The sequence below is a fragment of the Bubalus bubalis genome, chromosome 15 (genome assembly GCF_019923935.1).
Source record: "Bubalus bubalis isolate 160015118507 breed Murrah chromosome 15, NDDB_SH_1, whole genome shotgun sequence".
NCBI lineage: Eukaryota > Metazoa > Chordata > Mammalia > Artiodactyla > Bovidae > Bubalus > Bubalus bubalis.
In genome coordinates this window covers 4,118,335-4,143,163 of record NC_059171.1, presented here as the reverse complement: position 1 = coordinate 4,143,163, position 24,829 = coordinate 4,118,335, and the positions used below count along the sequence as shown (strand labels likewise).

Genomic DNA, 24,829 nt, shown 5'->3' with positions numbered 1-24,829 from the left:
ACTAACTCCTAATGAAGAATTAGGCGATGGAATATCTAAAAGGATGACATTTACATTAATATCAACGCTATTTACAGTGCAGTATCTATAGCACAAATGTAACTATATACATACAGTGAAACTAAATAAAATTCTATGTCTAATTACATATATAATATACTCTATATTATATACAAGTATGCACATATTTGTTCTATATTCAGATTGACATTTCAGGGCAGTATGGAAAGAATACAGTCTTTAAAAATATAATTAGCTGAATATTTGTATGGGAATAAATAAGTGAATTTGTTCACTGACAGGCAACATAAAAAAAATTCAATTCCAAACATACAGTTATAAGGCCTACATGTAAATGGTAAAATTAAAAAAGTCTCCTCGGAAGGAAACCTGGAGAATGCATTCACGAGAGTTGAGTAAACAGACACTTCTTGGACAGAACAAAAAGAGCAGGAGCCGTAATGAACATGAGTCCTTCTGGGGGACTCATAGCCCATGCTCTGCTCATACATGACTAAGAACGCAGGCATGTAAATTCGTGAATAGGCTCAGCGCCTCCAGAAAGCTCAAATTAAAGACCTGGGCTCCAATCTTCTAAATTCAGTGTTAGGAGGGGTTCAAAATCATTAAACGACAGGACTTAATCAGACGTCTGAAAGTGAAAGTGTTAGTCACTCAGTCGTGTCTGACTCTTTGTGACCCCTTGGACTGCAGTCCACCAGGCTCCTCTGTCCATGGAATTTGTTCACTGACAGGCAACATAAAAAAAAAAAAAAAATTTCAATTCCAAATGTACAGTGATAAGGCCTAAATATAAATGGTAAAATTTAAAAGTCTCCTTGGAAGGAAACCTGGAGAATGCATTCATGAGAGTTGAGTAAACAGACACTTCTTGGACAGAACAAAAAGAGCAGGAGCAATATACAAGCAAGAATATTGGCCTGGGCAACCATTCCCTTCTCCAGGGGATCTTCCGGGCCCCAGAGATTGAGCCTGGGTCTCACCAGGGAAGCCTAATAATATGTCTAGTCTTTCACTTTCCTTTGTTTTTTATAGCACTTTGTGTATCCTGGGTGATATTTTAAGCATTTTACATATGCTGCTGCTGCTAAGTTGCTTCAGTCGTGTCCAACTCTGTGCGACCCCATAGACGGCAGCCCACCAGGCTCCACCGTCCCTGGGATTCTCCAGGCAAGAACACTGGAGTGGGTTGCCATTTCCTTCTCCAATGCATGAAAGTGAAAAGTGAAAGTGAAGTCGCTCAGTCGTGTCCGACTCTTAGCGACCCCATGGACTGCAGCCTACCAGGCTCCTCCATCCATGGGATTTTCCAGGCAAGAGTACTGGAGTGGGGTGCCATTGCCTATGGAAGCATTAATCTTTAAAACAAATCAGTGAGGTGGACTTTCTTAAGATTATCTGTATTTTACAGACAAGGAACCAACACTAAGACCTTTAGTAACTTGCCCCAAATTATCCAACTGGTCTGTGGAAAGCTAGAATTCTAACCTAGGAGGCCTGAATCCAGAACCTGTGCTCTTAATCACGATCTTTCACAAACAATGGAAAGATTAATTTCAATTTCTGTGTTTTAATTTCAATTCATTTAAATTCAGAATTGCAGTATCTATATTTTTTCAAGAGTTGATACTCTAATATTTAGCACCTATTTTAGATATTTCTAAGCTATTCAAATTGAAATCTACATTTCCCAAAAGACCTTCTCCAACAGTCTCAAAATATTGCAATCCTTTCAAAAAATTCCCATAATACTTAACGTGCATTACAATATGATTTACCATTATAGTTTCTACCTTCTATTGTGTATATGTCACACCTGTATATTTTACTCCACAGTGGCCCCAATTAACTTATAATACTTAATTTTTTATGGTACCTGATATGCATTATGACAAGCTTTATCTTGTATTTGCCATCTTCTTTTGCAGACTATTTTATATGTACATAGTTTACTACACAATATATTTTCTAAGGGCAGTCTACTTTATTTTCTGAGGGCACTATTTCACGTTATATGTTACTTTATGTTACTTCACTTTATTTGGGTGTGGCATTGTGTTTCTGTTTCCATGTTCCTTTCGTGCTTCATATGGGCTGACTAGCCTCTAACAATTACACAAATCCTGGGGAAAGAATAAATGCTTTTATTAGAACGGTACTTTGAGATCAATTCCCAAGTGACTTACAGACATTTTGTTAAGATTAAAGGATAACAAGGTATTTTATTTTATCTATTAGTGTGTCTAGGTTTGTTCTATGGAAGAAATTCGAACAGGTTAGAGCAAATAAAGTCTTTCTAACTGTTGCTTTGGAGACGGCAATGGCACCCCACTCCAGTACTCTTGCCTGGAAAATCCCATGGACGGAGGAGCCTGGTGGGCTGCAGTCCATGGGGTCGCTAAGAGTCAGGCATGGCTGAGCGACTTCACTTTCGCTTTTCACTTTCCTGCATTGGAGAAGGAAATGGCAACCCACTCCAGTGTTCTTGCCTGGAGAATCCCAGGAACGGGGGAGCCTAGTGGGCTGCCGTCTATGGGGTCGCACAGAGTCGGACACGGCTGAAGCGACTTAGCAGCAGCAGCAACTGTTGCTTAGGAGTTTACAGTAAGAATATTAAATGAAAAATTGCTCAGGAACAGTATCTAGCCCTGCTTTAACTAATCTAGGTTCAGTGATTGAGTCAAATACACAATTTCAGAAGTGGAAAAGATAAAGACGTGATCCAGTGGTTAAGAGTCTGCCTGCCCGTGCAGGGGACATGGGTTTGATCCCTGGTTCGCGAAGGTTCCACGTGCTGCCGGGCAACTAGACCTGTGCACCACAGCTCCTGAGCCTGCGCTCTGGAGCCCGTGAGCTGCACCACGGAGCCCACGTGCTGTGGCTCTTCAGGCCTACGTGCTCTAGAGCCATGCTTTGCAAGAGAAGCCACCGCAATGAGAAGGCCGCGCGCGCCAACTAGAGTAGCCCGCCGTGTGCAGCAATGGAGACCCAGCGCAGTCAAAGCAAAAAGGAAATATAAAGAAAAGCCCCCAGGCTTTCTGCCATATGTGGGGGCATGTGTCTCCCGGGCTGACATCATTAACTCTGCGATTCAATTTATTCTGGGATTTTGCTAATTAGCATTTGTTTAGAGAGCATGAAATATTGTAGTTCTGTTTACTGAAAACCTGAAAAGTCTTTTGTGCTGCAGTCCACAGAGTATTGTTTTTAATACTTATTATCTGAGAACAGTGAATGATGAAGATGAAGATGGAAGGAGGAAGAGGAGGAAGACTTCTTAAACAATTACCAGATGTTATATGTATAGTTCAGATAGTAGAATTAAGAATAACCTACAATTGTCTTGAAAAATACTAGAAAGAAATTCTAAGACTTCTGTCTTCATGAAACGATGCTCTCTATAACATTTAGCATGCTATAAGATTTGCTGTTTGTAAAATGGGGTTAATTAAACTAACAATCTAGAATCCATGACAGATGTTGGAAAGATAAGGTTTTTAAATGTAACAAAGCGAATCTTGAATTTCTTTGAGAATTTCGGTGAGTGCAAATAATGTAGAGCTGATAATGTCCTTACTAAAGCCTACTATTTTAAAATAGTAGCACATTTCTGTCAATTACAGAAAAGATAAAATAAAAGTGACATATTGAATACCACCCAATAAGTATTTCACTTGTGCATAACATTCAAGAGCCTTCACCGCGTTGTGAATAAAAATTTGAAAACATATATAATGGTCATCTAAATACAACATTTTGTAACTGGCAACAATTTTGTATATCTGGATAATATAAAATTGTTGGAAAATTGGTTGCTTAAAATATAGAGATGTATTGGACATCAGGGGAGAAAGAACGGTGGAGAGGTAAGTAGGTTCAAAGATTCACTAATAATTCAATGTTCATATTCTTATTGCAGCTAATGTTCAAATTAACTGAAAGATTAGCATATAATTTATATCTTGGGAAATAAAAACTCTGTAAAACTATAAAGTTGATAATGTCTGTTAATAATACACTCTTTAGATACTGAGGCAGGCAAAAACTAATTTCTTATCAGTAAAAATTGCAATAGGTTTATATAATGATGCCTTACTAAAAAAGGCTCCTTATTACCAGCAGTACTCCGGAAGTTTTCTACAAGATTTTCATGACTTAGAAGCCCCTACAAGGATTGTGTATGTCTCAAGGTATTCTGCAACGGTCTAGCCTGTCCAAAATAATCATCAGCACTCATCATTTTGGCTGAGGTTATCTGACTGTCTGTCCTCACTGTATGTTCGGACATCACATCTGATTTGTAGCTGAAGGCATAGGAAGGAGAATAACTCTCACCAAAATGGAGGAGGGCAGACGCAATGGGAGAGCCGATGTATTTGTTAGAGAAAGCACCACCTAGGGATGCTGCACTTCTAATCTCTTTGCTTAACAAGCTTTTAGAGCTACCATTGAATCACATATATTTGAGCATCTGAGCAGTCTCAACACTCAATATTTTTCACTTCCCACTTTTATAAGGCTTGTTCGTCACAATTTCTAGTGGTGATCCGAAATGCTTGAATGGAAAGATTGAATGAAAGAAATCACATCTCTGCAAGGTACTATACTAAAGATGCGAAGAGAAAGAGAGCTTTTAAAACTGTTTAAATCAATAAACATATGAACCTGTCAACTGCACAGATGGATTAATTTGTTTCTGGTCTTTGTGTTTTTAAGGATTAAAACAAACTGGTGATACAAGTGGTAAGCTATGGCCATAAACACCCTATAATAGTTTCTCTGAAATGCACCTACTGAGTGTTCTTTTTCTGGACAAACAGAAAAGATGTATCAATATTATAAATAATGTTATTGCTAAAATAATGACAAGCACTATGTGCTTTCACATAGGTTATCTTATTTGAAACCATTAAAACTTTTCTAAATGAATGGAGTTTCTTTTGCTATGATTACTTTAAAAGAGTGCTAGTGAGGCAATGGCACCCCACTCTAGTACTCTTGCCTGGAGAATCCCAGGGACGGAGGAGCCTGGTGGGCTGCAGTCCATGGGGTCCCTAAGAGTTGGACACAACTGAGCGACTTCACTTTCACTTTCATGCATTGGAGAAGGAAATGGCAACCCACTCCAGTGTTCTTGCTTGGAGAATCCCAGGGACGGGGGAGCCTGGTGGGCTGCCGTCTATGGGGTCGCACAGAGTCGGACACGACTGAAGCGACTTAGCAGCAGCTTAGCAGCAGTGACTGTAACCAGCAGTGGTTTTGCCCCTCAGAGGACTTTTTCATGATCACCACTAGGAGTGGGTACTGTCGAGTAGGTAGAAGTCAGGGCTGCTTCTAAACAGTCTACAGTGTACAGAGCAAGCCCGCAAAACAAAGACCCCAAACTTAAACAGTACCAAGGTTAGGAAATATTGCTCTAAAGATGTCTATGGCCATATACAGTCCACCAGAAATTTCAAAGTGCAGACACCATGTCACTTAATGACAGATAACTATAACAACAAAGAATAAAAATGAAATCCTCAGTAAATAGCATGTACAATGGCACTAAATCTGAGCGTAATCTTCATTTCCAGCAGAGCTCACCCTAGCTGATGTCCTGGCTGGTACAGACCGTTAATAATTCTTTCACAAATGAAGGAAGAAGTGAATGAATATTTCAACAGTACAAGGAAATCAATATGCATATTAAGTAATATATTACATAACTAAAATGTAACAGCAACTTAAATGATAGTTAACAAATATAAGATATTCTTTTGAAGCCAATCTTCATTACAGTGAATACAATCTCATAAATATTTCTATATAATTAGATTCAATAATATATCTTGCAAGCTCCTTCACAGTCTGGCATCAGTCTCATCTCTCTTTAGTCTTATGAGACTATTCTTCACCCACAGGCCTTTATTCACCTCTGCCTGATTTAGGACTCCAGATATAATGCTTCAGCCATGGAGAATTACCTCTCCATATCCACCCATCCTTCCAATTATGATTCTCAGTATCTGCTTTTATAGAGTCATCTCTCATCACACTTGCAATCACCTGAATTAATTTCTTATTCTCAGCAGTTACTGACTCTACTCTTACGGACCATCTATACCATCTATTCAAAATCTGCCCAGAATGATGCAGCCAAAAAAACACAAACAAACAAACAAAAAAACCCTCAAACAAACAAAAACAGAATAGGGAGGATTTTTCACAGCACTAGAATGATTTCAGAGGCTGAAATCACCATGTACAGATTTTTATCACATGGTTTATACCATAAGCAAGCAAGGTTCTAAGCCCTTCACAAATATATGAGTTCTGTATTACACACTGGACTGAACACTATTATTTCCACTTTACAGATTAGGAAATGGATTCTGAATGAATACCTGCTTCAAGTTACTTTACCAGATGTGGCAAAGTACCTGCCCACTAAAGACTTACTGGTTGTTGGGGGGAGTGGCAGCCCCGTGTGCGTCAAGCTGCATGCCTGCTAAGTTGCTTCAGTTGTGTCCAACTCTTTGAGACGCGATGGACTGTAGCCCACCAGGCTCCTTGTCCATGGGATTCTCCAGCAAGAGTACTCGAGTGGGTTGCCATGCCCTCCTCCAGGGGATCTCCCCGACCCAGGGATCGAACCTGTATCTCTTGTGTCTCCTGCTCGGGCAGGCGGGTTCTTTACCACTAGTGCCACCTGGGAAGCCACTGGCATCCAGGTGTGGGCAACGAAACAGAAGCAGTCAGGTGAGCACTATTCAGAGGACTGAAATGCAAAACTGGCAGGGTGCCGCCCTCTTTTCCCACTAGTCCCCTGGTTTGACATCTTTCTGGATACATGGTAGTTATGGGGATCAGGAGATGCCAAAATATTCCACTTTGGCATATTTATTATTATATTATTTAGAATTAGAGTTACTTGCTGCTGCTGCTAAGTCGCTTCAGTCGTGTCCGACTCTGTGCGACCCCATAGATGGCAGCCCACCAGGCCCCGCCGTCCCTGGGATTCTCCAGGCAAGAACACCGGAGTGGGTTGCCATTTCCTCCTCCAATGCAAGAAAGTGAAAGTGAAGTCGCTTAGTCGTGTCCGACTTTTAGCGACCCCATGGACTGCAGCCTACCAGGCTCCTCCATCCATGGGATTTTCCAGGCAAGAGTACTGGAGTGGGGTGCCATTGCCTTCTCCCAGAGTTACTTGAGAGACAGCCAATGCAAGAAGGACACTCTGACCCTTTTTTGTCCCCCTGAAATCAATAAATACAACTCTCATGGAAAAGGTACTCACTCTCTCTGCACCACGAGTTAGAGAGACATCCTTACTACCAGAGATCAGGAATTTTGAGGCTGTGAAGACTGTATAAACAAACTTTGTTACTTCTTAAATAATTCACTATCCCAAGGCCAAACCACTTTACCTTGTCAACTGTTCACAAATTTATTGTTTCTTTGTCTAAAAGCTATAAAAGCTGCCTGCTTTGGTCACTTCTTTGAGTTTAGTATTTCTGATAAGCTCCTGTACATACAAAGCAAATTTGTTTTTCTCCAGTTACTCTCTCTTATATCAATTTAATAATTAGATCTGCTAGCGAACTTTGACGAGAAGAAAGAAAAGTTTCATCTTCCTTACAGTATCCACTAACCGCAAAATGTAAGAACAGCCTACAGCCTGGACCCTGGATTAAAAAGGGACAGAGCTCTCATCCTCACCCATCTCCTCCTTAGCACATTGATTATATTTTATGTGAGAAAGGAATAAATTTCTACTGTGTTAACTATTAAAATGTTAGGGATTGTCTGGCACTGAGGCTACTATACTTTAACTAAAATACTGAACAACTGTCCTATAAGAAATAACAAGCTAGTTGACAAATCTACTTTCAGGAAAGGTGCAATAGATAATAAAGAGCATGCCTTCAGGGTGCCTAGGGTAAGCCTGGGATCACAGCACAATCATTGATAGCATCCCTTCTCACTCTCAGAAGCATCCTGGTTTGGATGATACAATGTGCAGTAGCTTTAATGATATATTCAGATGAAAAAAAAAATTGCTGGCAGGAATGAAGAGTGGGGTTTCTATGGTGGCTCAGTGGTAAAGAATCTCCTTGCCTATGCAAGAGATGTGGGTTCGAACCCTGGTCCAGGAGGATCCCGGGTGTGGCGGAGCAGCTAAGCCCAGGTGCAACAGCAGTTGAGCCTGTGCTCTGGAGCCCGGGAACCGCAGCTCCTGAAGCTGAGCTCCTCACCAAGGAAGCCTCCGCAATGAGGAGCACACGTGCCCGACTAGAGGGCAGCTCTCATTCTCCGCAACCAGAGGAAGCCCGCGCAGCAGTAAGATCCAGCACAGCCAAGCAGAAATAAATAAGTAATCTTTTCTTGCAGAAAGAATAAATACTGAAAACAATTAGAATGAGATTATGTGAGTTTGACATCCAGCAGCAGACAGCATCTGTGTGCTAGGAGGCAAGTTTCTTTCTCTGAACTTCAGTTCCTAGCCAGCAGACTAGACATGACCTATTCATATTACATCCCTCTCAGCACTGTTGTGAAGAATCAAATAAGATAATCTGTGCTGGCGAAGCTTTGACAATGATGACGTACTGTGAAAATACCTAGCCACTAATGATAGTAAAAAAGCTACTAATGGGTGCCATTTTAAGGACTGGAAAGGAAGCATTCCATGAATGGAATCTCTCTTAAACCCACATATCATTACTACAACATTTGGACAAAACATATATATGTTGATATTTGATGCTTATTAAAGACTGGGCTATTTTTAGAAAAATAAAGGCAGGACTATTGAATAGCTTGGGCTTCCCAGGTGGCGTTAGTGGTAAAGAACCTGCCTGCCAATGCAGGAGACGTAATAAGACGCAGGTCCGATCCCTGGGTCCAAAAGATCCCCTGGAGGAGGACGTGGCAACAGAGTCCAGTATCCTTGCCTGGAGACTCCCACGCACAGAGGAGTCTGGCAGGCTACAGTCCATAGAGTCGCAAAGAGTCAGACACGGCTGAAGCCACTTGGCATGCATTGCATTGCTGTTTCTGGGGTGTCTGACTTTGAGAGACTGAATCCCCCCTCAAGGGAGCCACAGAGCCTTCTCTTTACACCAACCCCATTATAATTACTTCCTTCCTTGGAAACGTGCAACCGCCCCTTTTTCTTTCTCTGCCTTCTCTTCCTTCTCTTTCTCCTTCTTTCCCTGTCTTTATTTTTCTGTGTTACACTTTTCAATGGGGGTAAAAGGCCCTTTGGGACTTCTCTAATGGCTCAGTGGTAAAGAATCCACCTGCAGTGCAGGAGAAGCAGGAGAGGCGGGTTGGATCCCTGGGTCAGGAAGATCCCCTGGAGGAAGGCACACCCAGTACTCTAGCCTGGAGAATCCTGTGGACGGAGGAGCCTGGTGGGCTGCAGTCCATGGAGTCCAGAGAGTTGGACACGACTGAAGCAACTGGGCACAAAAGGGCCTGCAGTGAAACCCACCTGTTCCTATAAATGTTCATTCATTCGCCCAGAACACATGGAGCACTTATCATGAAAGTGTCAGCACACGGCAAGGTGGCAGAAAGATGCATATAAACATGCATCGTCCATGTTCTCAAGGAACGGACCTGTGGGGAGAAGGAACAGGCACCAATTGCAAAATAGTCAGTATAAAAATAGAACTGAAAAGAAGATATGCACTAGAAAGGGATGCCAATAGTTTTGAGGTATCAAAGTAGATTTCTTTAAACATTTGACCTGAGATCTGAAGGCCAAACAGCCAACTTAAGGGAGTGCTAAAGTGGAGAAGTGAGGTGGGACGGCGGGAGCTTGGTAAGGAAGGATATTCCACAAGCTCAGACAGCATGTGCAAAAGTCCTGGTGTCGGAGAGAAGACGACTTGTTCCAAGAACAAGCCGACTTCGATGCAGTGCCAAGAGAGGCTGAGAGGGCAATGTGGCAAGTCCACAGATGGGCAGAAAACAAATCGCAGGGAAAGTTGAAGGCCGCAGGGAGGGTTTCAGTCTCTTTTCTGAGCACAATGAGGAACCACTGGTAATTTTTTATCAAAGGGTGATATGGTTAAATTTGTCTTTTGAAAAGATCACTCCGAATGCAAAATAGTGGCTGAGAATAAAAGCACTTTTGAAAGCCATTACTCATAGGACATGCCTGGAGTATTACCAGCTTGGAGCAATACTGGTGTATTACCAGCATTTGTTTCCTTACTTCTTTGTCCATATTCAGGATTGTTCTCCAATATCTCTCTTCTTATCAACTCATTTTCCATCACTTCTCTCATGGTCAGGATTAAAATTATTCACCAGATTTACTCTAAAATTAGCAATCCTTATTCATGCACTTTCTTTGAATTCCTTAAGCAATTTCAGGAGATTTATAGTGTAAATGCAAATTAATCTAATTATCTATTTTATGTTCTTTCTTTTAAGCTAGACTTTGAACCTCAACAACAGGAACCTGTTTACAGGTGTTACAGCAAAATGGTTTCGACCGATAAATGATTTTTTTACTGTTGGATTTCTCCTACTATTAATAACTGACTTCCTAAGTTCATAAATTGTGCTCTTGCAACCATCATGAGTGAAATTATCTAAAAATAAAGACATTACAAATGTTTATTTATAGCCTGTGTGTAATCAAGCCAACTGTGATCAGTGCAAATTGGAACTGATCTAGACTTAGTCTCCAACCTCTGCATGCTATTTCGGTACAAGATGACACTTTATGTATGACCTCTCATATAAAAATTGTCAGTATTAGACATTTCAAATGTTTATTTCATCTCTCACATAATGTGTTTGAGAAAAAGTAGTTCCACTGGCTAAATTTGGATTAAAAATATAATAAATATTTCTAACATTAACAAAACCTAGAATTCAATTTCAATGAAGTACTAAGAAGAGGATTCTCTTTTAAATTTTTTTATTTAAGTTATGTTAAATAACCAAATTGAAATGCATTTTTGTAAAGAGCTGTGCATTATAAAAATTATGTTTTTTTTACAAAACATATTCAGAATAACTTCACAGTTAGATTCTGATTTTCTAAAATCCCCAAGTACTGTGGATGAAATGCAATTAATTGTTCTTTTCCACAGTTCAGCAATCATTCATTACATATCAAAGGCAGGACACCAGGGATAAAAAAAGGGCATCACTTTTTCAACTGTAGCGCAAAAGATGTGTTGAAGAACTGAAGATGTATACACCAAGAAAATTAAATTTTTTTCCACATTTCTTCCTTATCATACCCACAAGGTATGCTGTTATGGGTACTAGGAAGGCAGCAGTACACAAAATCCATCTCTCCACCCAGTTTATTTATTTAAAATCCTTTAATGTGTTCAAATAGGGAGAAGGCAATGGCACCCCACTCCAGTACTCTTGCCTGGAAAATCCCATGGGCGGAGGAGCCTTGTAGGCTGCAGTCCATGGGGTCCTAAGAGTCAGGCACGACTGAGCAACTTCACTTTCACTTTTCACTTTCATGCATTGGAGAAGGAAATGGCAACCCACTCCGGTGTTCTTGCCTGGAGAATCCCAGGGACAGAGGAGCCTAGTGGGCTGCTGTCTAAAGTCGCACAGGGTCGGACACAACTGAAGCAACTTAGCAGCAGCAGCAGCAGCAATGTGTTCAAATATCACTTCTCCAAGCAAAGGATAAAGGGCATTTATCAGGTAAATTTTTTCAGATGGTCAACTGTGCCCTGGGAATAAGAAGAGATCTCAATGGAGAAAAGAAGAGAGGATCATTCTGAAATATGTCACAGACTGTGGTCACCGCTGGCATGATGCCACATGCCACACAAGTTTGAATGAGTGAACTGTGAACTGAAAACAAAGGCATAAACTTTAAGTAGCTCAGGAGAGGTGAGAAGGCACCCTAGTAAACATGTCAAATTCACAGTCCGGTTTGGGGCATGACTTGATCACAGATTTAAAAAATAATGGAGACATTCAGTGCAGTTTGAGGAAATAGATATTTTTCTTTGTTTTTTTGTTTAATCATTCTGGAGTAACAAATATATAGGCGTCTAATCACAAGGGAAACATATCACCTTAATTACTAGTTTATGTGCTATAAGCCTTTAAGGGAAACAACTTCAGCAAACAAACTACGTATTCCATAAAATAGTCCATGGGTTCATTATCATGCTGGTAAAATGGCTAGACCATGGAACTAATTCAAGGTGCCTTTTCATAAGTTATGGTATAAATTTTAGAAATGTTGTCAGCATAGTATGAATAAAAAATCCAAGAGAGAAAACTTAATCAAAACATTAGACTGTGACCTACTTTCAAAATTCAAATTAGAGTTCCAATATTTTGAGCTCTAATTTCTGAACTCCCTTAGTACTCTGTGCACTATAATTTTTTGGTAGAATCCAGCAATTTAAAAAATAATTTCTCATTTTATGTGAATTTGAGAAGAATGTAAAATATATACTTGCTTAAAATTTCAAATGAGAATTTGATGATAATTTCATGGTTAAAAGATGTTTTCACCAGAAAGATAGAGAATATTTTATAATACAGGTATATGGAGTTCTGGTTCTTAACTGTTCAGGTATACGAATGTAGTCAAGTGAGTAACATCATCTTGACTGGGCCTGCAGTGACTGACTTGCACTTGGTTGAAAGATGGTTATGTCAATGGTTTTATCAAAGACAGACATTGAAATTTGGCAAGTTGGATGAAGTTTTCTCTGCTACTCATCTGAGCAAATGACTTTGAGTATAGAAGACAATGACATGGAAAGAAACTCCAGCTTTGAAGATAATAGGATCAAGCTCTCCTAAATGAGATTTTTAAATATTAGAATAAATCAGAATACTTGCACACATGGCCTTGGGGGTTTGGGAATCATTGGTACTGATGGTGAAATGGAACTGACATAGGATCAATCACTAAGAAAGCAGTCACCAATACAGGGAGCTTAGGGAGGGCACAGTAACTGCCATTTAGAATTGGGAGAGAAGAGCGCTGCAAAAGCAGTTGAGATGGAGATTTTCAGAAGGCTGGTGATAACTCTTCTAGTTATTTGGACTCAAAGATTTCTCCACATATCCATCTTCAGCCAGTACTCTTCTCATGCTATATACTTCACTGGGGTGAGCTTATCCATCTCCATAGTGTTAACACTGTGTTGATGACATGCATTTTTTACTTTTAGTCTAAATCCCTCCTCTTAGTTTGAACTTGCAAGATTCTACGAGATACATATACCTGGATATCCTGAAGTACATCAATCTCAATCCTGAACTCACTGTCCTACGCAAAAATCTTTCTTCCCTTTGGAAATCATTCTCCACCATCCTCATGATCCACAAGGCAATTCAACAGAGAACTCAGCCAGAAATATGGGAATCATTCTTGATTCTTCTTTCTTTCTGGCTCACCCATTTTTGAGAACTAGCCATTAAGTCTTATTGATTCTACATCATTTTCCTAATTTTTCCCTCTTCATTTCTATATTTGAAACCTGGACTCTTTCAGTAGTCTCCCAACACATGTCCTTGTTTCTAGTTTCATATCACATTAATTCACCCATCAAACTGCTAATGGATTATTCTTTCAATAAAAAATTTTCAACAACTTAAAACATTTCAGTGTCTCCTTACTTGCAGACACAAAATGGCTGTTAATATTTTCCACTTGATAAAAGCTAGGTTTCATCACATGCATAATCAATTCTCAGTTTAAGAGTATACCTATAATTCCATAGAACTATGAGAACTCACATTAAGATGTTTAATTTTTTTTCTGACTCTACTGCAGTTTAATTTCTAAATTGCATTATAAAAAATTTAAGCACACGGTGATGTGAAGATTGTTTCTACTTAGAAGTTACTTGAATACGCACTGAGATAAGATAATATAGGTAAAGTACTAGCCCAGTGCATGCCTTAATATTAATTTTCTTCCCATTATAAATAAAAGAAAAATATTTATGTAGGTTGAGGTACATGAAGTTAATTATCAATTTTATGCGACAGGGGTCTATTATTTGATCCATAATCAATTCACTTGAAATTAAGAGCTTATAAGGTTTAGTAGGAGCTGCAAATCATAAACAATCTCATTGAGAGTCTAAAATTTCAAGAAGCAAGTGATTTTACCTACACCTAAGTATCCCCCGTCACCAAAAACAAAATATATAAAGCCAGGAGTAGGTATACCTCCTGGAAAGCTAAGTATTTTCTTCAGGAACCAGCTTCCTATAAGGAACATCTGGAAGACAAGCCTTTGCCTGAGTCTCTAGCAATATGGTTTAAGACCAGGTCGGTATACTGAAACATGAGTCCTGAAAAGCAAAAGTTATGAAGCTATAAAACACCTATTTTGTATGAAAAGGCATTCTGATTAGACACAAGGAATGAGAGACTAGATTTCAATTATAGTAAAGGAATGAAGTCTTTTACTTGGATTGAGGCAGAAAGGGTGATTAGGACTGATTAAGTTATGTGCTGAGATTAAATGGAGGACACATCTGAGACAGGATTCCAGAATGACTGAAAAGGGAAAATTGGCCTCTTATCAGAAGCATGGTTTAATTCTGTGGCTCTCAAAGCACAGTGATTTGGCATCATCATCCTTCCCCCTTGGGTAAGTAAGGCGCTAAATTTTTAGTGTGGCTATTGCCTCTTCGCCACTGCATTTTTCTCTGATAAAGGCTGGTGATGGGTGTTTGGACCAAGGATAGGTGGCCCCAAAGGATGCCTCATTGGCATATGGATTATTTTTAAATAAAGTGCAGTTGATGCAAGAGGGACGCTGAACCACTTCTCTGTCTCTCTAAAGTCAGGAAATAAATCTCTCTCATGTGAAAGGTGCCCTCCCTACAACTGGGGGAAGAACGACAGCCTTATTTTCAGAGATAGGGAATTTGGGCAGAAAAACCTGTATGAAAGCAACTCTTCCAACTTCTTTACTAATGTACTACCCAAGCTCAGACTTTGTTTAAATGCCTTACTAATTAAGTCCCAAAGCCTGTTTCTTTGTCCCATCAATTCTTTACAAATTTATTGTTTTATTTATTTATTTCTGTCTAAAAAGTATATAAGCTGCCTGCTTTGGTCATTTCTCAGGCAATTCTGTGAGACCTCCATGTGACTGAATTACAATTTGTTTCTTTTTCTCCTGTTAATCTGAGCTGTGTCAATTTTATTATTAGCCCACTCACAAGAACTCAAGATGGGTAGAGGGGGGAAATGGCCCGCTCTCCAATGTAGGAAAAGAGACTCTGGGAGATTAGCTTTTAACTGACTTTATATTGGCAATTATTTTTTTAATTAGTAATTAAATGCATTTCTACAAATATGTACTAGTTTTATAATAATCATGAAACAGGTAATAAATGGTTATTTCTCTGATACTTGGCTCAGATGTGGCCCTGAAGTAGAGATTTCAATTTAGAAGGTAAGGCATAATTGGTCAAAAAATTCCAATATCAAGGTAAAGGAGTAGAATGGTAACACTGAAAACAAAGGACAAATATAAAAACTTACCACTATATTTTGGAAGGCTTTATTTTTCTTTAAAATACAAAAAAGTTAATTGGAGAAATATAAATAAAACTATATTCCTACATGGTAATGGTATTCTGAGGTTTTATTGCAAGCACTTACATAAAACTTCTTTTATCCCCTCAAAACTGATACCTCAGACTTTACTCGCACTATATTGAATTCCACACCTTCTCCCAAATTTTTGATAATTAAATTATATAACTTTAATGCAACATTCTTTACACTCAGTTTGATTTGTCTATGCATTTTTATCTTGTTTCTTTTAAATGCACCTTCATCTTTACATTGGTGGACATGTTAGAATTAACATCATAAATTAAAATCTGTAATTGCAGGGAGTTCCCTGCTGGCCTAGTGGTTAGGATTCTGAGCTTTCACTTCTTAGCCTGTTTGCAGTCCCAGGCAGGAGTACTGAGATCATGCAAGCCTCACGGCATGGACACAAAATATCAAAAAAATGTAATTCCAGATACATGAGGGCCATGAAAAAAAATAAAAAGTTTAATAATCCAATAGACAATGCAGATAAGAGGGCAGAAGACTATTTTATTTTAGATAAGTCGGTCAGAAAACCTTTTCAGAGAAAGTAGAACTTGAGAATGGCATACAATAAAACAGGGAAAAATAATTAGCAAAGACCTGTCTTCTGAGCAGAGGGAACAGTAAATCCAAAGCCTCTGAGGCAGGAACAGTTTTCGAATGTCTGAGGTATATCTATCAAGACAGCCAGTAACACTGAAGTGGTACAGGAAGGCAGAGAGAAGGCGTTGAAGAGGTGGTAGCATCATAGCTATGGCAGAGAATATAAACTTTATTCTGGGAGCAATGTAAATGTATTAGAGATGGAAGAGAAAATTAATGGCATAATCTCACTTATGTTTTTAAACGGGTATTCTTGCAGGAGTGGAAAGAGACAGACCAATTAAGGGGTTATTTCAGAAGTCCCCCTGAGATAATGGTGGCCTGTATAAGATGGCTATTGGTATAGATTTAAAAGTCGATTGGGTTTGGGATATAATAATGGTGAGAAACGTGATGATGGATTATATTCGGAGTGTGAGGGGAAGAGAAGAATCAAGGTTGACACTCAGGATTTTATTTGAAAACTGGATAAATGAAGCTTCCACTTATTACAATGGAGAAGTGTGAGGGTGGAGGAAGTTGTGATGTGAAAAATCAGGAGTACTGCTCTGTGCTCTAGGCTTATGAAGCCAACATGCTTGTTGGATATCCAAAAGAAGACAATGTATAATTAGTTTAATGCAAGAGTCTGAACGTGACAAGAGATATAAATTAGAGAATCACTGAGGTATTAATTCTACTTTTTCCTTAAGTAGAAAAAAGATTGTCTAATTTTTTATTTTTATCTGCATACTTACTACAAAACATTTTCTCCTAAGAATTTTCTTTTTACTTCAGACTGTATGCTCCTTTCTTTGAAAAAAGAGTTATATTATTTTCTGGATATGAGACATAAATCTGATTACTGCACATGACTGAAAAGGCATGATGGACAAGAGAAGAAAGGGTAGTTTATACTCCTTTTCCAGTTCTCAGGATTTACTTCTTTTTGTTATTTTCTATCCCTTCTCCTCCCAAAATAAAAACAATAAGTGAGGGGAATGCATTAGCCTCTCAGAATAAGTACTATAAGTATAAAAAGTAATTATTATGATTCTTTTGCTTCACATAGTATTTCCTGGAAGATAAGACATTAATCAAGTCAAACAAAGTTAAATGTGATGCATAACTTTCACTTGCCTATTAAGCCTGGTGGTGGTACTAAGTATTACAAATCAGCCTAGATCTCAAGCTTATAACTTGTAGAGAAAATGAGACACTTATAATTAGTATAAGATGAGAACAAGAAAACAATATCAGTTATAAATGTAAGGGCGCTCTAACTGGTTAAGAAATAAATACCGTGGTAGTACTGGCGTTTCAACAACAACGTTATGTCCAAGTGTGCTTGGAGAGTAGAACTCTGACGTGAAGCCACAGTCAGCAGGACTTACCAAGCGGCTGGCCTGCAATGATCCTGGCGTTTTCTCCAGCCACTGCCGCTCTTGCGTGGCGCTCACTCATGTACTGTACAAATGCATAGCCTTTGTGAACTGAGCAGCCAACTATTTTTCCATACTTTGAGAAAATAGCTTCAATGTCAACTTTCTTGACGATGGCTGTATTCAGGTTGCCAATGAAAACACGGGAGTTGATGGACTTAGGGTCATTCTTATTGGTGACGTTGCTGGTCTGTGTTTTGCCAGTCATGGTTGGCTCAGCTTGTTTCAATCCTTAAACAAAAGAAAGACCAAAAGGAAAATAATTAGATTGAATGGATACCCCTGGCTTTTAGCAATTTTTCAGTAGTTCAGTAGTTACCAGGTAACCTCAAATCCCCAAGTACTATTAATTTTATTGAGAAGAAAATTTGGTAATATAAAAGATGAATATTGCATTGCAAAATGAAGTAGAAAAATAATTGTAATTATTTAGCATACAGTTACAAATACATTCCTGATTAATTTATCTAAAATTCAGGCCTACACAGTGATGAAACATCTTGTAGTGGTTTTTATTTTTATGTCTAGAAGTATTTCATAACCAAGTTTGAGAAACAAGCCACATTTTCTATTACTGAAAAAGAAAATCCAATATGACTATGGTCCGATGATGGAATATGGTACTGTAATTTATTGTTGAAACCCTGCATTTTTATTTCTACATTTTCTATAATAGGTATACATATTGGCTGTTTCATTACCAAAATCCTTCTATTGGAAATTAACAATTCATTTCAATAAATAGTGTAGAAGAGAAAAAAGGTATTAAAAATAAAATTTAATTAGAAAATTTAACATAAAAAACATGATTTTGACAGTAAATTATTTAACCAGAATTAGTTCTGTATATTCTCTTTAGCAGAACCAACCTCAGAAGTCATTTAAAAAGAAACAGCGTGTATAGTTAGTTTTCATCAATGATCAACAAATAGTAGAGACTGGGTATCTGTGTGGGAACATCCATTCTCAACCTCATTTTTAATTCATTTAACTGTCAGTTCATATGTTGCCTAAGGACTGCTACTATTTCTAAAAACTGCTTTCTGAGGTTGGCAGAGTTTTTAATTGTGCTTAATTAAACTTAATGAAACTTTTATTTCCAAGTACTCCAGCACTTACAATTTATTTTTTAAGCTTTTGAAAATTCATCCATTCATCCAACAATATGTATTAAGCATGAGATATATATATATATATATATATTTTTTTTTTTTGGACAGATCTCATCTTCTAAAGTGCCAAACAATTTAAAGAACTAGTATGGTGAAAATGAAATTTCAGCAAGGATATAATCTCTAATATTGATGATCAATGTTGAATACTAGCTAATGGATAAATTTTATCAGCAACATTATATTTCTGTGCAAATAATCTCTTTTAAAATGTTACAGCTATAAAATAATTAACAAGTGCATTTTATTTTAAAAAATAATTAAAAATGGCATTTCTAAATTGAGCACTAAAGATGTGGAAATTTTAAAGGCATGTAAACTGGATATACTTGAAAATTTACTCACTACCTGTTTAAACTAGCTAATTCTAAAATCAAGAGCAACTGTGTATCATAAAATGTTTCAAATTAGGTTATTAATTATGAATTCTTAGATTACTAAAATTTTACTAAATATTGGACACATTATATATATATATATATCTGCTTGTAATGAAGGTTGACTTCATAAACAGAAATTCACATAAAAATTAAAAGTATGGCATCAGTAAAAACAGGGACTATATTGTTGCCTTGTTTTATCTTAGCTACATTTAGAGCTTCCTTTAAGAATTACTCAAGGTTAGGGCTGAAGGAAAGGCAAGCTGATAGTTTTTTTTTCCTTAGTTTTGCAATTGGAGCTATTGCATGAGTGAGTGAGTGTGTGTGCCTGCTCAGTCATGTCTGACTCTTTTGTGAGTCCGTGGACTTTAGCCCGCCAGGCTGCTCTGTCCATGGAATTTTCCAGGTAAGGATACTGGAGTGGGTTGCCATTTCCTTCTTCAGGGGATCTACCCAGATTAGGCATCAAACCTGTGTCTCTTGTGTCTCCTGCATTGGCAGGTGGGTTCTTTACCAACTGAGCCACCAAGGAAGCCCATGCCTCAAGCTAATTCTCTGAGAATCAATTCAAACAAAAAATAATTAAGGTGTACACATGTATTTTAAACATTCAGCTTCTTCATATAATTTAGTAGATTTTAAACACACTGAGGAGAAAAAATAAGCTAAATATCCCGTTTGTGGCTCCAGAACGTATTAAGGATTATTTTTCTTACAACTCTAAGTCAATATCAGTAATGCAATACATAGAAGTAATATTATTACTTTTTGCTCTTATATGATGTATATTTTTAGAAACACCATAAAATTACTTTCAAGAGTTAATGATTCTTATAGCTAATGTTTTCTTTCTTGGGCAGGAATAAATTGGTCAAAATGCAAACACAAGAATTGTTAAATTAAGTTGTAAACATGGCTTACAGATCCCAGTGGTCTGTCTTTGACAGTAAGCCTGGGTCAAATTTAAAATGGGGGCACAGTTGCACTCTGAATTTTCACTGTGTCAACATGCTTTCTCTGAGACCATCCTTATACTTTATGCAGATGACTCTCATAACTATAAGTCCAAGCTGCCATTTTATAATTCCATTTAATGACTTTTGATCACCTTAAATCTGTATGTATTTAATCTCTCACAAGAAGACTGACTTGCCAGTTTCTATTAGGTTTTAACGACAGATTTTTGTCATTGTGTTGTACACTATCAACATTCTCTGCAAAATTAAGTTTTAAAATGTAATATGAATCTTCATCAGTTGAAGAAAGACTTCCACTTTCAGCCATGATGGAATAACAAGGTTAAAGTAACTCTGACTCAAACAATTGAAAAATAAGGCTAATGTACATGAAGCAAATGTTTTTTTTTCTGACATAAAGCCACAGGAAGTGTCAAACTATGGTATCTGAGCAAAACAAACAGAAAATAAAGGAAGTTCTAGGATAGCCTTAGATTTTTGTCTGGAAAGTATATATCATGTCTAAAGTTGGTCTGTGTGTGTGTGTGTGCATGTGTGTGTGTGTGTGTTCGAATGTGTGTCTTTGTGTGTGAGGTGTGTGCACACACGTGTGAGTGCGTGTGTCTGAGTGTGCGTGTGAGTGTGAGTTTGTGTGAGAGTGTGTGAGTGTGTGTGTGCACACGTGTGTGTGTGCACGCACGTGTGAGGGCATGCATGTATATCACTGAAAGCAGACACCGACCTTATTGAATTTAAGTGGTAGATCAGTGTTTAAGGCAGGAAACTGTGAGGCAGATTTCTACAGAGAAGAGAGCTACACAGAGAAGCGATCCCACAAACTGTCTTACAGATCCCTTGAATCTATGCTGATTCCCAGGATATGCATGCAGTGGGTGAATTTCTATGAGGCGGGTTAAAAAGTTATTGGAAAGCTGTGACTGAATGCCTCCCAGAACCACAAAAGGCTGTGAATCATTCAGCTCCTACCAGCAGCAGTGGGAAGTCCAAATAGGCATCTTGAAGCATTAAATTTAGACATCCGAAGGGTCGGGACTTAGTAATGGGGATAAACAGTTCTTGCAACCCAACTCAAGAACCACCCCAACACAATTTAAAAACAGCTCTCAAGATGATCAAGCTAAACCAAAAGCAACCAACTGTCTGTGAGAGCAAAGCATAATATTCCTTTTTGAAAACTAGAACCCAGACACTAAGGAATAAAACACAAAATCTTTAGAATCTAATTAAAACCTCCTAGATAGCCAAAGATCAGAAAACATGACCGATAATCAGGAAAGAAGTTAAAGACAGAAAAATAATCAAGTGGATCATATAAAGACAAAACCTATAATATCCAAAATCAAAAATTATACTTGATAGACGTTATACCTTAAGAGACTCTAGAATAGGTTTGTGAATTTGAAGTTGTAGAAAAAGTGAATATCCAAAATGTATCAAAGAGATTAAACACTGGGACTTCCCTGGTGGCTCAGTGGTAAAGAATCCTCCTGCCAACGCAGGAGACATGGGTTTGATCCCTGGTCGGGGACGATCCCACATGCCAGGGAGCAACTGAGTCTGTGTGCAACAGCTAATGGGTCTGTTTCGTAGAGCCTGGGGGCCATAACTACCGGGACCGCATGCTGAAGCTGCAGATCCGCAGGCTCTAGAGCCCCGTCTCCGAAAGAGAGACCACTGCAGAGAGAAACCCCAGCACCGCACCTAGAGAGGAGCCCCGATCACAGCAACCAGACAAAGGCCTGTGCGGCAGCAAAGGCCCAGCAGAGCCAAAAATAAACAAATGAGTAAATATTTTTTTTAAAAGAGATTAAACACCAGAAAATAAATAGAGACTCAACGAATCATACAATAGTATCAATTATTTAACAGACATATATTTGGAGTCCTGGAGAAACAGCAATATTAAAATATTGGCCAAAACCCTACAAGATTTGATAAAATTACATGATCCTATAGATCCCAGAATTTCACTGAATCCTAAGCAGGATAAACAGAAACAAAACCACACCCAGACACATCATAATCAAGCTACAGAAAACCAGTGATAAAGAGGAAAACCAAGGAGTTCTCAGGAACTGGAAAATGCCTACATTCTAAAGGGGGGGGGGGGTGTGGAAGTAAAGGACAACAGTCAAAGTAATGTTATAACGTCAAAAAAATTGATAAGGTTAAAATGAACTAAAATGTATTTAGTTGAAAGTACAACTAAACCCAAAATTCGTCTCTTTATTTTTAAGTTGAAGTTTGAATGGAGTTAATGGTTAGTGTCACAGAGAAGGCGATGGCAGCCCACTCCAGTGTTCTTGCCTGGAGAATCCCAGGGACGGGGGAGCCTGGTGGGCTGCCGTCTATGGGGTCGCATGGAGTTGGACATGACTGAAGCGACTTAGCAGCAGCAGCAGCAGCAGCGTGAAAACTGTGAAGCCCCACTGCCTACAGAACCTTCTGGAGTGATGGAAGAACTCCACGTCTGCACCATCCAAAACGGTAGTCAGTTTCCCCATGTGACTTTTCAGGACTTAAAATGTGGCTTCTGAGATTAAGGTACTAAGACTTTAATTTTACTCAAATAAAATTAAAGTAAAATTTAATGGTTTTCTCTACCCAAAAGGCTAACAAATCTCTGGTCTTTTAAAAACATAAGGTGAATATAAATAAGAAAAAAATTAGCTATTTGTGTATTTTGTGGTATGATATTGGTGCCAGAAACTTATGAAAAGTTATGGTTTTAGAAATATTTTAGAAGAAAAACAAAAAGTCAAATAGCTGCCACATGAGGACTAATTTAAGAGTAGGATTTTCATTCTGGAAATATAAACTGAGTTGGTGACTGTTCTGTAAAATCTTAAAGAACATGTTTAGAAAAAGATGTTTATTTGTATTTGAAAGATATTTCTACTCTCTAATCTAAAATATGTACATTAATTATGAATTAAAGGCAATGTTAAAATGTACCTAAGAGAAAATATTTTTGGAACAGGCAAAATTAACAGGTCAGTAAACTATACCCTTCTTTTCATTTTATGGTCTTGAATTTACAATCTAAATTTTAGATTCATTCAGACACTCATGAGAAATACCCAGGTATTCAAAAAAGTCAGCCAATAATATTAACACACACTGTATTCAAGAACCTGAAAAGAGATTAAAGGGATCCAAAAATGAATTTATAAAACCAAATCATACCATAAAATTCATCATCTGCTGAAATTTAAACCTAGTATTCAAAAAAAATCATAAAAAATAAAGTAAAACCTGGCAAATGCTGCAAGATATAAAACTAAAGTTGTGATATATGAAAAAAAAAAAGAGCATATGAAGAGCAAAGATAACTTCCTGAAGCAAATGATATAGGAATTAACCATTAAATGATATTCAGAATTCACTGGGTATCTTTTTAACTTCTCAGTATTTACAGAAAGATGTTTTTCAAATACTTTAACTCACATACACATTCTTGATTTTTTCATAAAATGCATTGCTATAAATTACTTCGATTTATAATTAGAAAAACAACTGAAATGAAATAAACTACTGTATTTAAGTATCTCTTCCTGGACAAAATAAACCAGAAGAAAGTCAGAATTTATTCTTCAGAAAACCATCCCCAATTCAGAAGTATATAACTTATATCCACCGGCGCAGTGACAATTCTTCAATAGATCTTAAGCATCACAAACGCTATTTTGTGAAAATAGGACAATCACCAGTATATCTGGTGATACCTCTACCATTCTTAAAGACAAATGTCACAATTACAATTAAGATTCAATTCTTAAACCTCGAACTGCTCCCTACTTTGAAATAAATCAGAGCAACTTTTCAAAAGTAAAGATTTTTAGGGGATATGTGCAATGTAGGAAAAAAAATATAACTCCAACCTGAAAAGATACTTATTGTTAAAACTTTGATGTATTTTTCATTTCTTTCTAGCATTTAATAAAAATTGTAAATTACAAAAAAAAAAGTCATCATAATTTACTTGCAAATAATTTACATCCAAGTGCCATTACTTATTACTGCAATACCCATTTGATTATGTTATTAAATAACCTAAGTGGGTTTAACAAAGAGTTGCATGGTAAAAAAGTTATAGCATAATACTCTTCATTCTCTTAATGAATATTAAGCTTGTTTCCAATTTTTTAGATCACAAAAAATCTCAGATGGACATTTTGGCAAATTCTGGGTAAAAAAAAAGATGGCGGATTCATTTTGCTATTTGGCAAAATTAATACAATTATGTAAAGTTTAAAAATAAAATAAAATAAAAAAAGATGTTTTTAAAGTTTTTTAATTATCAATGTTCAGCTATCCTCCAGAAATACTTCACACTGCTCCTCTCTCCCAGCAGTGGCTATTTTAGGACCTCAAAGCAGTTTTGTTAGCACCAAGTTCTCTGTCCCATGAACAGGGAGTCCAAACAAACTGAACCGTCCATGTCTGGAGCAGAGAAAGGTTTACTGAAGGGCCATGCAAGGAGATGGGGGCTGCCCTAAAGGCCCCAGCCTCCTAAAGTGATTCCGCAAAGTGTTTTTAAAAGCCAGGTGACAGCAATCCCACTGCTGGGCATACACACTGAGGAAACCAGAAGGGAAAGAGACACGTGTACCCCAGTGTTCATTGCAGCACTGTTTATAATAGCCAGGACATGGAAGCAACCTAGATGCCCATCAGCAGATGAATGG

At 37.8% G+C, this 24,829-nt stretch overlaps 1 protein-coding gene across 5 annotated transcripts in view; it reads right to left on the bottom strand.

The window, feature by feature from the left end:
• Positions 1-24,829, bottom strand: part of RALYL (RALY RNA binding protein like) — an 829,045-nt gene that overhangs the window by 442,676 nt on the left and 361,540 nt on the right. For all 5 annotated transcript variants that reach the window (XM_044928503.2, XM_025264974.3, XM_044928502.2 and 2 more), the window contains one exon: positions 17,565-17,843. In XM_044928503.2, the coding sequence (XP_044784438.1) occupies positions 17,565-17,820 (256 nt within the window). In that variant the 5' untranslated portion in view covers positions 17,821-17,843. The remainder of the gene's footprint in view (positions 1-17,564; positions 17,844-24,829) is intronic.